Genomic DNA, 15,604 nt, shown 5'->3' on the forward strand with positions numbered 1-15,604 from the left:
ACAGTTACAGGAAGCATCTGTGGTTTTCAGAGATTCTAAATGTACATGGTACATATCAATAACCATATGGCATAAATCACCCGCTACACTAATGTAGTCTTGCTGCTTTTATAACAGAAATCTATGTTTTACTATTACAGTTTTCATGTTTAATGCTAGAATGCAAACAGTCTTTTACCTGCCAAACACTGCCTTGCTCTGCTGCTCGGCCCGCTGCCTCTCACTTCCTTGCACTAAGAGGCAATGGACACATTCCCGTGGCTCGTTCCCATCTTTGGACTGTTCTTCAGCAGGCCCATGACGAGTAACCAAGGCTAACAGGTTGGAAGATGCTTGCGTTTTAGGGATTTTGAAAGGAGCTGTGGTCTAGAGAGACATATATATATGTAAACTAGTTAATACGATGCATGAACTATTCAGTACTGGCAGGCTTGTGTGACCCAGTAGTCAGGAGCGTGTAGGAGATAGGTCGGGGTGGTAGGAAAAATTGCAGAAAGATGCAAACCTTCTTGGAAGGCCGGGAGGTTTTACAAAAGTTAGGATTTGGCTGAAGGCAGCCAGATTATCTTATCTGGTGCCTGAAAGCTTAGGTTAGATAACAACGAGATGTAAAAAAACTGATCTAGATAAGTTAGTTTACTTAGGCCTTGGAACCTGGCCTTTAATCATCCATGCACAACTACTTACAAGTATGTTGACTCAAGGCCTTTGTCACTAAATCTGTACTAAATAAATGCCTGCAGCACCAGCATGTCAGGGCCGTGGCTGCTACAACTCTTTCTCTGAATGGCCCGGTCCCCTAGCCTGCTCCTTCACTGGATGTCTGTGTCGGAGTGCATTTTTTCATCCATTACTTGGTCAGGGTCTGCGGGTGAGACCTGGCAGGAGTATAGACTCTGGAGTCAGTCAAACCCAGATTCAAACACTGGCAGCTCTGTTTACAGCTTGTGTGACCTTGCGCAATTAATTTAAACTCTCCAAGCCTCAATTTCCTTTTTTCAGGATTAAATGGGATCATACACAAAAAGCATTCTGCAAGTAAAGTACTTATGCTGCGTCTGGTACATAGAAAGTGCTCATTATATTATAGCTATTATTGTCCAGGAGCAGTGGCTCATACCTGTAATTCTAGCATTTTGGGAGACTGAGGCAGGCGGATCACTTGAGGCCAGGAGTTAAAGACTAGCCTGGCCAACATGGTGAAATCCCATCTCTACTAAAAATACAAAAAAAATTAGCTGGGCATGGTGGCACATGCCTGTAATCCCAGCTACTCGGGAGGCTGAGGTACCAGAATTGTTTGAACCTGGGAGGTGGAGGTTGTGATGAGCTGAGGTTGTGCCACTGCACTCCAGCCTGGGTGACAAAGCAAGACTCCGTCTCAAAAAATAAAATAAATAAATTATAGCTATTCTCATAATGAATCCTTTCCATAAAGTACTGTACCAGTTCCTGACCTACAAAAGGGTTTAATAAACAAACCTTAGTAGGAGAGCCAATGATTGTTGGCAAAGGAGTTTTAAAGAACCAGTCAGAACTCCGTGGAGAGGACCCCAAGTGCTTGGTGGGAGAAGTTCCAAGGCTGCCAGGCCGACTGGGCTGAGGCGAGTAGCTGTACCCAGCCCCAGTATGGGATGGGCACACGGGGTCAGAGTGCTGTTTTCTGAGCTTCTGCTTGTTCTGATAGATGTCAGTGAGAGTGGGGGCGCTCTGCAGTCTAGCACCCGATAAGAGAGACTGTGGTGACTGAGCTTGTGGCACTGGAGAACCTAACAAGAAAACAAATGTAACATTAACCTGAAGTGAAGAAGTGCAGTGCAAAAATGTAAAAATTAAGAAGACAATTTTTAAAATGAGAATTCTGATAAATATCTTATTTTTCATAAGACATTCTAAAAGTGATTTACTTGGCAAGAGACTATTTTTCTGTCATCCTTTGCAAAACAAGTCCATTGTTCATATTCTCAGGAAACAGAATTTAATGATTATGGGTTATTAGCTGTTTTTAATCACTAGCTAGCAAATAACTCAGATTAATGCAAGGTCTGATTAGCACCAAAGAGAACAATATTGTTAATGATTAAAGTTAATGAATACAACAAAAACCTACATTGAACAGGATGATTTTTACTCTATATGAATACATACCTGGATAAATCTATGTAATTATTCTCTTTTCTCACACAGCAACTAAAAGAAAACTCAAACTAACCCAAAATAACTCCTTATTCAAAAAAACAAAATAAACAAATATATATAACGTGTAGGAAAGAAGATCATAAGATAACAGACCTTTCCGAGATTTTACTTTGTGTAAAAATAACAAGCATGTGGATTTTCTGTACTTTGTCCATTAAATTATACACTTAAAACTGAAAGCATCCATATTCTCACAAAGAAAGCACTTGCCTGAAGATATCCTTGCCTCTTCAGGGGACACCAAATCAAGAGCCTACGAGGTCCCCTTTTCCCCCCTACAAACCTTGTTGCTTCCAACCCAAGGTCCACTAATCCTTGCCTCCAGTTACACATTCTTTGGAGTTTCTTAGAAGCCAAACTATCAAAAATAATATAAAGGGCATGCAAATATTCTTAGTGACCTAACCATCATTCTTCTAAAAACAGAAACCAACAGAAGCTTTGCTATTGACCACTCCTGGCTTCATCTCTTTCCAAACCTGATATTTAATTGTACTGCCCTTTATAAAAATAAATTTGTGTTAAAATCTTATGGTCTGAATAAAGTTATTTAAGCTTTGTTAAAGAGTGCTTTTCTAAGTAACACAGGAGTCCTTTAACTGGCCAACTCCTTAAATATCCATACAATAGAATTTAACTTATAAAGACACGATTCACACATATCTTTTCAGGCAAATACACATAATTTTTAAAATCTATATTATTTTATCTGATGCTGACTCATGGCTCTTACCAAAAATGGTATTAATCAGCCGGGCATGGTGGCTCACACCTGTAATCCCAGCACTTTGGGAGGCCGAGGCGGGCGGATCACAGGGTCAGGAGTTCAAGACTAGCCTGGCCAATATGGTGAAACCCCGTCTCTACTAAAAATACAAAAATTAGCCAGGCATGGTGGCGCTCACCTGTAGTCCCAGCTACTTGGGAGGCTGAGGCAGAAGAATTGCTTGAGCCCAGGAGGCAGAGGTTGCAGTGAGCCAAGATCATGCCACTACACTCCAGCCTGGGCGACAGAGCGAGACTCATTTCAAAAAAAAAAAAAAAAAAAGTATTATTAATCAATAGTATTAAAGTAATAAAACTTCACTCCATAAATAATTTTCATTATCTATGTGAAAATAACCAAAACTTAGCCAAGTTATTTAATTCCTAAGACTTACTTTCATTAAGGAATCTCATATCCAAAAGAAGGTATTAGATTAGCTTTACGACATATTAAACCACATTAGACCAAGATTCTAAAAATCAGGATGGCAGAGGAGATATTTCATATCAATTCTGTTCTTTGGTAAGACTAGAAAAACACAACTCAAATCCATTTATAATACAATTCAAATTATTAATAAACCAAATACATTCTTCTACCTGAGGAGTTTCTACTCCTGGAGTCATGGCCCTGAGGATGCCCACAGCAGCACTGACTGAATTGCTCGGGAATGGTACCAACTACAAAAAAAAAAAAAAAAAAAAAAGGATGGGGAAAGGAAGAAAAATGATCAAAAACCAATAAAAGATGGCAACAGCCAACACATGCACAAATTGCACAGTAAATTACTGGTTAGAAAATTTTAAGTAACAAACGTTTAGTTCAACTAACATTTACTGGACAACCAATCTGCTGGGTGCTGCACACTAAGATAAAAAGTATCATATAATCTGCCTTGAAATAAGAACATTAGGGGAAGAAAAACCACATAAACAAATAAACGCTCCTAACAGGTATGTCCATAAGACAGGTAAGTACAAAGAGTTTGTACAAAGTGTTCGGACTTGTGGAGCTGCAGGGCACAGCTAACAGACAGCCCCAGCTGCAGTCCCTCTGGATCTACCACACTGGTGCCAAGGCTAGGCTTCCCCCAGGGCTGTTCCCAGCCAATGACTGCATATGGTGGGGCACTAATTCAGGCTTGTTGAAGCGGGTCAGGGAATTCCTCTAACAAGATAATCCAGTGCTTGGGGCTACTCCTTCAGTCTGGCTGAAACCTTCTTAGACCTATACCATAGTCTGAGACTCTTCCTGGCCAGCTCTTCCTCCTTCCTGCCCTCCTTTTCCAGGTGTTGGACCTATGTCTTGGTCTGAGGGCCCTCCCTACTTCCTCCTGCTCCTCCCCTTCATTCTTCACAGAAGTTTCCCCAAGTCACTCTCTTGTATATCTAATATGTTCTATGCATCCATTTCTCTGAGAATTAAAACTAACAGAGAGAGAGAGAGAGTTAGGGAAGGCTTCAGGGAGTTTAAGCAGATGAGAAACATATGTCTGTATCAACAGGGCTCATTCCAAGGGATCAGGCAGCAGGCAGAGATCAGATCCTTAGGGAAGGGCTTTATACTTGTGTGCAAGGATGAGATTTGGACCTTGTCTTTGGAGACCCTGAAGTACATCAGGGGCTGCTACAGGGGTGAGAAAGGGCCAAAATTTTATTTAAAGATTTTTCATCTAAAAACAGCTTTGAAACCATTGCAACAGGTAATGTGGCAATTTAAACTTTTTTATTTTTCTTAACACTACCATTGTGTGTTTTGTCTTGAGGGCTCCTGAGGAAAGCCCTTCTCTTGTCTCTGGAGACTTCTTCCTGTTCCATCTTAGTGTTACTTCAGCAGTTCTGACTGAAGGTGGGGCCCTCTCCTGGAAGTATTTTTTTTGCAGTTTTGAGATTTGCCACCCCCAGGCCCTGTGTGCACCACCTGTTCTTCCCACCACCTCAATGCTGCCTCTCATACAGCTGCTGTAGTCTCAATGGCTTTGGCTCTCTCACACATATTTCTGCAGTTTGAACTTTTATTTCTGTCTCTTGGTTTCACTGAAGATATGGTACATGGTTTGTTTTTCCTTTTGGTAGGGTTTTTGTTGTTTCTGGTGTTTTGTTTGTATTGGCATTCTCCTTATTACAGTACCAGGAGAAGTGGGAAGATCTGTAACGAAGCTGCCACCACATGCCTACCAGAACTGGAAGGTTTCTGGTAATTGTGACCCAGAGCTGCTATACAGTAATCCTTATGAGTGATAAGTAGAAAAGGCATTTTATGCACTTCAACCTAGGGTGTCTGACTTTGCATTTAGAGCCCAATCCCAAAGGAGATGCTTTTTATACATAAGTTACATTTATATTATTGTATTTACAGTAGAGATCCTAACAAATTTATACAGAGATTCTCAAAAAGAAGTTGGGGCCGGGCGCGGTGGCTCACACCTATAATCCCAGCACTTTGGAAGGCCAAGGCGAGTGGATGCTTGAGCCCAGGAGCTCGACACCAGCCTGGGTAACATAGTGAAACTTTGTCTCTATAAAAATAAAAAAATAAAAAAAATTAGCTGGGTGTGGTGGCATGCGCCTGTAGTTCCAGCTACTTGGGAGACTGAGGTGAAAAGATCCTTTGAACCCGGGAAGTGGAGGCTGCAGTGAGCCGAGATCATGCCCCCTGCACTCCAGCCTGGGCGACAGAGTGAGACCTTGTCTCAAATAAAGAAAGAAAAAGAAAAAGAAAAGAGGGAGTTTGGATTGGGGCAAAGATGGAGGGACGGGGTATGGCCTCCAATCAGCTGAGAACACTGCCATCATGAGCCAAAGTTCCTGAAGAAAATGTGTCATGTCAGATTTATTACAGTGAAAAAAAGGTTGAAAACAACTGTTTTTAAACTCTACTTACCCAAAGGGGAAGGTGAGTAAGGCCTAGAAGACCCAGTGGAGAGCCTTCGTCCAACTGTCTGTGCTGTGTCTGCTGGCACTGGGGAGCATGATCCCAGCCGGAGGAAGCCCATGGGGCTGGTGTTGGACCTTCGTACCACTGCAGATCTGAAAAGTAAATTATTCCTTCTATAAAAGGTTCTAGAACTCTCTTTTTATTCCCGCATTTTCTGAAACTTCCTAACAGTATGCCACGGAGTAGTTTTCAAAAATATATAATACAGTCACATGGAACAATTATAAGATGCATAAAAAGAGTGAGGTCTCCCTCTCATTTTTCTATTCTATCTGCCTAATTCCCAACACTTCCCCAATTCTGTTCAAAAGGTTACCATGATTCTTAGTTTCTAGTGTATCCTTCCAGAGTTCCTTAAGGCATATACAAAACAAACTAAATATACACTCCTTTTCACCATGTTTTAACACCAAAGGTGATATATTACATACCAACCATTTTGAATCCTTTTGGTCTTAGGTCCTCTTTATACTCTTAAAAATTACTGAAGACCCCAGAGAGTTCTGTTTATGTAACTTATATCTATTGATACTTACTGTATTCAAAATTAAGCTGAGAATTTTTAAGAATTATTAACTCATTAATAAGCTTATTCCATGTAATATAAGATTATGAAAAATAAACATATTTTCCAAAACAAAATAAATTAGTAAGAAGCATGGAATTATTTTATATATTTTTATAAATTTCTAATGGCTCACAGAAGACATTTGGATTCTCATAATTGCTTCTGCATTCAATCTGTTGTAAGATACGTTATTTTGAGTGAAGAATATGAAGAGGATCCAGCCTTCCACAGATGTGTAACTGTGAAAGGAAGGAATATTTTGGTAGCCTTTTCAGGTTAACTGTGACACGTTTCTTCGATACTACACCAAAACTCAGCAAGTGGTCGTTGCTAAAAGGTTGGCTGCAATGTGGATCTGAAACCAGATTAATGAACTCATACTCCATTATGTGAGACTCCATTCTTTTGCAAAGAATCTTGCACTTTGAATGAAATTTTTACCTGTGCATGATTTTTTTTAACCATTCAGTAATTTGGAAAACATTGGTTCACTGAGTTATGCAGATATTCCAATGCTGATACATTAAACAATATCAAAAAGTCATATTCATAACAAAATATCACCCTCAATTTTAAAAGAAACACTTGTCAAGGTATAACAGAAGCTGTCAAACTTGTATTCACCACTGAATTTTTCCAACATTCTAATTTTTGCTTAAAAGCTCAAGTTTTATCATTGACATTTATCATCACCTGTTTTCTTCAAAGTGGAAAGACTTACCATTTTTGACAAAATGGCTTCTTGATACCATAACCATAGTTTATCAGCCATTTTTTAAGGTAAAAAGGGTACTCTATGACAAAGCAGCTAGCTCAACTTGGAACTAGAACAATCATACGATGCTTTTCCTAAGATAACTACTCTAATATGCAGCAAAAGTGCTTTATGTGTACATCTCACTCAAAGATTGAGATTTTCAAAGAAAAATATTAATTTTTACTGCCTCATTAAGGACATTCCTTTGTACTGCAAGTGTGTAGTGGAGAAGAATACAAAGACTAATAGTATTGTTTGGGTACCACCACCCTGATTCAGGCAAAGGTACCAATAGCTTTATCCATCTTTGCTTTTTGTACTATCAGTGCATGTATCAATGTAATGAAAAAAGCAAATAACGTCTAATTTTTATTATGAAAATAGTTTTGACCTCATGGACCCTCTGAAGGGATCCACAGACTAAACTTTGAGAACCACTGTACAATATACTGTTAATCACTTTACTTTTTTCATTTTATAATATAACTTGGAAATCTTTCTATCTTGGCACAGAGGGAACTCCTTCACTCTTTGTGGAATGGAAGGTGTGTAATATTCCATGATCAGAGATGGATCATGATAAATTAGTTAATTACCGGTGGCCACATGGCTTATTTTTCATCCTTTGGTATCATAACAGTTAACAACTTTGTGTAAATGCAATTTCTTACACAGGAGAGGCCTGTATATGTAGAGTATGTCCATGACATACATATATGTAGAATTAGTTACCAGAAGTCAAAGTGCTATTTCCTCCCGCCACTCTATGGAGTTCTCTGAGATTTAGGTCTCTCTGAGGGTACTGTGGGGCACAGTGATTCTCCTTATGTCAGAATCCCTGATTATATGCATACTTACGTCTGCCGTGCTAAATCAAGTACCATTTTTCTATCCCCTTCTGTTTTCCAGAAATTTACTGAACTCTCTCTCTCACTGAATAGAGTAAGAATAATCTATGCTTGGCCAGGCGTGGTGGCTCATGCCTGTAATCCCAGCACTTTGGGAGGCTGAGACAGGAGGATCGCTTGAGGCCAGGAGTTCAAGACCAGCCTGGTCAATGTAGTGAGACCCCATCTCTAAAGCACAAAAAAAAAAGAAAAAGAAAAAGAAAAAAAAAAAAAGGAATAATCTATTCTTATTTCACTTGTTTTTGTGGATTTGTACCTCTGTTATTCCTTTAATATGATCTTAGTAAGGTCTCAGGATGGGGGAAAAAGCAAACAATATGTAAATAATCTGCTACAACTGGTGGGATTTCATTTTTTAATAAGTTCTTCCTCAATTCTTAAAAGTAATTATACTTTTTAAGTGTATATATCTATACACATGTATACTTCACACATATAAATAAAACATATACAAATATATACATATCATACTATATTATCAAGCCAAGCTTAAATATCATTTAAATTGATCAATTATAAAACTTTATTATTCAATTTTGTGCATTCCCATTATACACACATGTAAGAGACTATGCCACAGAAAGTAACATATCTTCCAATAGCAATAAAATTTTTTTTAAAGGAGACGAAAAAGAATTAAGCAAGAAAAAAGCTACTAACTTACCTTGGAGATCCATGTACATTTGTGCCTGAGCTGGCAGTAGATGTAAGATTCTGCTCTATGCGCTGATAATTCCTTATTTGAGTAGGAACTGGAATTGGTGCTGTTTCGCTGTGAGGTGACACAGTAGGCTGACACTGCCTGCAATCGTAATTTATTGAAAAAGGAAAGAAACAGTGGTAGGACTGTTTTTCTTTCATTTGACCCATTAGTTATATTTAGAGAAAATTCCAGAAAGAGCCAAATGGTCACTCCACTACCTTAATAAGAAATGACCTTGTTAAAAAATATATAAAGCCAAAAAAATCACATTTATTATCTAAAAAACTCCTGGCATTCATATGCATACTGAGGACTAAGAATTATAATAACCTGGAAAAAAGTTCCTTTACAACAACAGGAAAAGTCCACAGGTCAGCAAAACTGTTTCATCCACTCACATTCTGCTATTCATTACTATGTGAGAGAAAAAATATCCAGGAAAATATGCTGGGTAAAAGAACAAGAAGTTCAACAACAAAGATGACTGGAATGTTTGCAAAAGTCATGAATGCTGTAAGCATTCCCAAAGAGCTCTGACTTTATGAAGAAGGAGAACACCTTGCGCAAACTCTCAAAGCATGCAACTCATCTGACGTCCACATTTTGTAGTGTCAGTATTTGGTTTCTTTAATAGCCTCTTTCCTCACTTTTCATAAATTCAGAAATAGAATGTCCTTATATCACTTTCAATTCACTTTACAACATATCCTAAAACATATCAGAGATAACACTGGGCCCTAAGAGAGATGACTTATTTCAAAGTAAAAAGAAATATAAAACACTTTTGTAGTGGAGATGTTAGCTGCTTTCCCAATATCCATTCAGCCTTTATGTCTTACTAAAAAATAACTTAAAATCTATTTTATTAGTGGCAATAATATGCCCAATTAATTGCAGCATATCCCAGACTCCCTTGCAGCCAAGGATAACCATATGTCTTTCTTGCTCAGTGAGATATAAGCAGAAGTCTTCTACTCATTCTTCCTGTTCAAAATGTGAGCATGGTTGCTGGAGCTTCAGCAGATACCTTTGAACCACAAAAAAAAGGCCAAAAGACCTGAAGACACGTAACTTCCTTGAGCCACAGAAACCAAGGAAACAACTGTTTATCGTGACTTTTCTTCATGTGAGAAAACCTTTAAGTGTTCAACCACACTATAGTTAGAACCCTGTGGTTTACAGCCAAGTGGAATTCCTAATGATACGCCATTTAGTGTGCTTCTATGAGCTCTCTCTATACATTTTTATTTAGGTATTTCCATGTAGTATCTTTAAATACAATAATGAATGTTTTTAATATCTATACATCTGATTCTTCAGTTTATCTACATCCAAAAAACACAAACCCTCTACTACCACTAAAACAGCTTAACAGTACTTCACTAATCAGCTCTGGTGTCTGCAAGCCAGTGCACTCACAGGTCTGACAACCCAAGTTCCTTAACAACAGAATAACCAACACAGTCATCAATTATCAGAATGTGAATGAATCAATGCCATTTTTTTTAATTGTTTCAATTTAGTAAGTAAACAGTTTTTGAAGCATTCATTCCCTGCTAAAGTACATCAGGGAATTTTTTTTAAATACACATTATCAAGCTCTAAAATTTTTCCTGTACTGGTTAATCTCCGAAGGGAAGAAGCTAAATAAAGGTACCCAAAGAAGTAAACTTAGCAACCTCATAATTCTAAGCACCTCTTCTCAGGTAATCTCACCTGGCTTCTCTAACACCTCTGGTTCCTCCCCCTACCAGCATGAGGACATGAACATCCATGGATGGTGTTCTGCAAATGTTATCTCAGATATTCTCTGGACAGGACCTGCAAGCAGACTTGCTCAGGGTCTAGAAAGTCTTCCCTGGACAAATTCCAGATCTCTAGCTAGCTAAGACAACTGCAGCCATTTTCCTGTACAACTTAATATTAACACCAATATTTAACCATCACTCAACTCCCTGAGTCCAAGTTAAGGAGAGGGAAAGTCTATGTATGTCCTGAGTCTCCAGCACATCTTCCTCACCTCCACTAGGGCCTACAATTCACAACATTCTCTGTGTGGACCGTCATCTTGGACCCATATGAAATACTTGAAAGATGAGGCAGCCTGGCCACACAGTAGCACAATCACGTTATTCTATCTACTTGTGCTGAGAGGAAAGCACAAATGCAAACAGACAAATAAAGACTAGGTGATACCATGACAACTTCTTCAAATTCACAATCTTCACACCAGGAGATCCCCAGTTGCCTCTTTGTTTTAGAAGACTCCATGAGTAAATCCTGAAAGGCTGACAAGTAATCAGGAAAGCAAGGGTTCAGCTGGAAGTAATGCCAAGGGACAGAGGGAGAGAAGAAGGAAGGATCTATGCATAAGAGCTCCTGTGAAACGCAATCTAGCAGACTAATGCTAAGCCACAGTTGTGAGCTCATGCTCAAGAGGCTGTGTAAGTGATGGGGAGCCAAGTGGAGATAACCTGCTCATCACCCAGAAACCCAAGCAGCATCAGAGAAAGGCCTAGTCTGGCACACAGGCACACAGCTTGCAAGGTGCTAGTGACAAAGGGGTTACTGCATGTAAAGGGAAGCAATCAGAAAGGTAGAAATCCACTCAGATGGTGCACTCTAATGCACCATGGGCTGTGTATGCAGCTGGCCTCCATCAATGCCTGGCAACAACCAGTCTTAGAATTCTGATATCCTAACTCCCATGCCTGTGCCTATTTTTTGTCTGGATGCACAAGGAATAGATATTATATTCCCTACATGTACTGAAAACTGCCATGTAGCTAATGAAGGCACTATTACCAAGAAGTGCTGCTTTAGAGAACAATGCATATTCACTGGTAAAGGAAAGTTCAAGAATTAGACCATAGGAAGAGAAGCCAAAAAGGAGCCAAAGATGACTCAAGAAGAAAAAAAGGCAGCACATCAAAAGAAGTGAAAATTTGGCAATATACAATTCCCATATTTGAATTCCCATATCCTCAAAGAGAGGAAAGAAACAAGATTGTACAAGATTTGCTTATCCCCATGGTTCCCAAACTGTGCACTGAGGGCCCCCAAGGTACCAGTGCTACTCAAGGGGTGCCTTAGAGTACATCAAATTGTTTAAGGTTTGGGAGGCTGAAGCAGGTGGATCACGAGGTCAGGAGTTCGAAACCAGCCTGACCAACATGGCGAAACCCCGTCTCTACTAAAAATACAAAAAATTAGCCAGGCGTGGTGGCAGGTACCTGTAATCCCAGCTACCCTGGAGGCTGAGGCAGGAGAATTGCTTGAACCTGGGAGGCGGAGGCTGCAGTGAGCCGAAATCGCACCATTGCACTCCAGCCTGGGCAACAAGAGCGAAACTCCATCTCAAAAAAAAAAGATACTCTTGCATATACAGTGAAATGATCTTAGACAAGAATGCTAAGACCACACAATGGGACAGGGACAGTCTCTTCAGCAAATGGTGCTGGGAAAATTGGATATCCACATGCAAAAGAGTAAAGTTGGAATCTTATCATACACCATACATAAAAATTAACTCAAAGGGGATTAAAGGCCTGAACGTTATACCCAAAACTATAAAACTCCTAGACAAAAACATAGAGGGAAAACTTAATGACATAAGAGTAGGCAATGATTTCTTGAATATGATGCCAAAAGCACAGGCAACAAAACAAAAAATACACAAATATGACCTCCTCAAACTTAAAAAATTTTCATGTATCAAAGGACACAGAGTCAAAAGACAACCAAGAGAATGGGAAGAAATACTTGCAAATCATACCTGACAAGAGGCTAATATCCAAAATATATAGAGAACTCTTACAACCCAACAACAAAAACCCAAACAACTCAATTTAAAAATGGGCAAAGATCTTGACTGGACATTTCTCCAAAGATGATATACAAATGGCTAAGAAGTATAAAAAAAGATGGCTCAATATCACTAATCATTAGAGAAGTGCAAATCAAAATCACAATGAGGTATCACCCCACGCTCATTAATTAGGATGGCTGTTATTTTAGAAAATAACAAATGCTGGTGAGAATGTGGAGAAACTGGAACCCCTGTGCACTGTTGGTGGGCCTGTAAAATGGTACAACTGCTATGGAAAATTTAGCCAATTCCTGAAAAAATTAAACACAAAATTACCATATGATCCAGCAATCTCACTTCTTGGTACATATCCAAAGGTACTGAAAGCAGGATCTTAAGGAGATATTTACACACTCATGTTCATAACAGCATGCACAATAGCCAAGAGGTTGAAGCAACCCCAAATGTTCACCAATGGATGAATGGATAAACAAAATGTAGCATATACATACCATGGAATATAATTCAGCTGTAAAAAGGGAAAAAGCCTGTCACATGCCACAACATGGATGAACCTTACAGTCATTATGCTAAGTGAAATAAGCCAAGTCACAAAAAAGACAAATGCTATATGATTTCACTTACATGAGGTATCTAAAGTAGTCAAATTCATAGAAACAGAGAGCAGAATGTGATTATCAGGGCCTTGAAGGGAAGGGGAAACTGGGAGGTAACGTTTAATGAGTATAGAGTTTCAGATTTGCAAAACGAAAAAGTCCCAGAAATTGGCTGCATAACAATGTGAACATATTTAACACTAATGAACTATAAACATTAAAATGGCTGAAATAGTAGATTTTATGTGTTTTTTATCACAATTAAAATTTCAAGCTGGGCGCAGTGGCTCACACCTGTAATCCCAGCACTTTGAGGCCGTGGCGGGCGATCACCTGAGGTCAGGAGTTTGAGACCAGCCTGGCCAACACGGTGAAACCCCATCTCTACTAAAGATACAAAAAAATTAGCCGGGCATGGTGGTGCGTACCTGTAATCCCATCTACTCAGGAGGCTGAGGCAGGAGAATCACTTGAACCCCGGAGGTAGAGGTTGCAGTGAGGCGACATCACACCATTGCACTCCAGCCTGGGTGATAGGATGAGACTCCGTCTCAAAAAAAAAAAAAAAAAATTAGCCGGGTATGGTGGCACATGCCTGTAATCCCAGCTACTTGGAAGGCTGAGACAGGAGAATGGCTTGAACCCAGGAGGCGGAGGTTGCAGTGAGCCAACTTCCCACCAATGCACTCCAGCCTGGGCCACAGAGCAAGACTCCATCTCAAAGAAAAAAATAACTAAATAAAATTTCAAGAAAATAAATAATGAGGCCGGGCGCGGTGGCTCATGCCTATAATCCCAGCACTCTGGGAGGCCAAGGCAGGCGGATCATGAGGTCAGGAGATCGAGACCATCCCGGCTAACATAGTGAAACCTTGTCTCTGTTAAAAATACAAAAAATTACCCAGGCGTGGTGGCAGGCGCCTATAGTCCCAGCTACTCGGGAGGCTGAGGCAGGAGAATGGCATGAACCCAGAGGCAGAGCTTGCAGTGAGCCGAGATCGCACCACTGCACTCCAGTCTGGGTGGCAGAGCCAGACTCCATCTCAAAAAAAAAAAAAAAAAAAAACCGAAATAATGGACTGTAAAACAAAATAAATCTTAAATCAAGAACACTAAGTTCTATAACCTTACTCACAAAAATAAAATATAAAACAAATTTTAATAAGATAATGTAAATATACATACCCTCCACACACCAAGAACTCATTTGAAGCACGTCTGCCAGCAGTCCCCATTGGCATATCATCTAAAGGAGAGAAAAGAACAATCAGTTCCTGTTATACCATCTGCTTAAAAAAACACAAATTTGTTCCAACATGATTATTAGGATTTCATGCACGATGCAAAATTACCATTGGCTTATGTTATGATTTCATCTATAAGAAATAATAGATGACCTCAGAAAACTACACCTAGCTGAAGACATAGGCTGCAACTCTTTGGATGCCCACTTCTATAAGCAAATTTGAGGTCTTCTTCAAAATAAAATGCCATATTTATTGCAGTGTTTACATATTCCTTCCCCATTAAACACCCAAAAACTGTGCTGTTTTTATCAGGTTCCTTTTTCTGTGTCAATGACAAAAGTTCTGAGAGTTGTGCCCTTTAATACCATTTGCACATAACTTCATTGCAAAATTTTGCAAAGAACATGTATATAACATAATATAACATAATAGAAGAACTGACCATATAACAAAGTCTAGTTCAATAAAATGTCGGATTACCCCATCCTCCTGCATAACACTCTCTCAGGTCTTGCGTGGGTTGCTGAACAAGATGTCATGGAAGAAGGCCAGGTGTGGTAGCTCATGCCTGGAATCCCATCATTTAGGGAGGCAGAGGTGGGAGAATAGCTTGAGCCCAGGAGTTTGAGACCTGCCTGGGCAACACAGCAAGATCCCATTCTCAAAAAAAAACAAACAAAAAAAAACATAATAATGTCAGGTAGCAATAAGCATTATAAAGGAAAATAAATCAGGGTAAGGGAACAAAGAGTAGCAGGGCAAAGGGGAAGTCCATTTTTATTTAAAGACAATGAATACTTGTCTATAGGAGAATTGAGAAAACAGGGAGATGAAGCAGGGATAAAAGCTAGATTTCACTAAGTGTACTTTCTTTCGTAGCTTTGAGTTTGAAACCATACATAATTTTCAAACGAAATTAAATCAAAAGAAAATAAAATACCTAAAAATCAAAAGTAAAGGAACCTAATCATGTATCAACCCAATAGCTTAATCACGAGAGGGAAATTATTTCAAGTAACTTTTTTTTTTTTTAATGTATGTATTTTTGAGACAGTCTCACTCTGTCGCCCAGGCTGAAGTGCAGCAGCATGATC

The 15,604-nt window shown here is 39.3% G+C and overlaps 1 protein-coding gene across 5 annotated transcripts in view; it reads right to left on the minus strand.

The window, feature by feature from the left end:
- The window catches only part of ULK2 (unc-51 like autophagy activating kinase 2), a 107,018-nt gene that overhangs the window by 27,776 nt on the left and 63,638 nt on the right, over nucleotides 1-15,604 (minus strand). For all 5 annotated transcript variants that reach the window (XR_008515311.2, XM_024241516.3, XM_054536295.2 and 2 more), the window contains exons 14-19: nucleotides 14,449-14,509; nucleotides 8,800-8,937; nucleotides 5,849-5,994; nucleotides 3,565-3,645; nucleotides 1,483-1,769; nucleotides 179-366 (exon numbers count right to left, since the gene is read on the minus strand). Coding sequence is in view for 4 of the 5 variants with exons in the window: in XM_024241516.3 (XP_024097284.1) it covers nucleotides 179-366; nucleotides 1,483-1,769; nucleotides 3,565-3,645; nucleotides 5,849-5,994; nucleotides 8,800-8,937; nucleotides 14,449-14,509 (901 nt within the window). In the remaining variant the exon portion in view is untranslated. The remainder of the gene's footprint in view (nucleotides 1-178; nucleotides 367-1,482; nucleotides 1,770-3,564; nucleotides 3,646-5,848; nucleotides 5,995-8,799; nucleotides 8,938-14,448; nucleotides 14,510-15,604) is intronic.

The sequence above is a fragment of the Pongo abelii genome, chromosome 19 (assembly GCF_028885655.2).
Source record: "Pongo abelii isolate AG06213 chromosome 19, NHGRI_mPonAbe1-v2.0_pri, whole genome shotgun sequence".
In the NCBI taxonomy this organism is placed as follows: Eukaryota; Metazoa; Chordata; class Mammalia; order Primates; family Hominidae; genus Pongo; species Pongo abelii.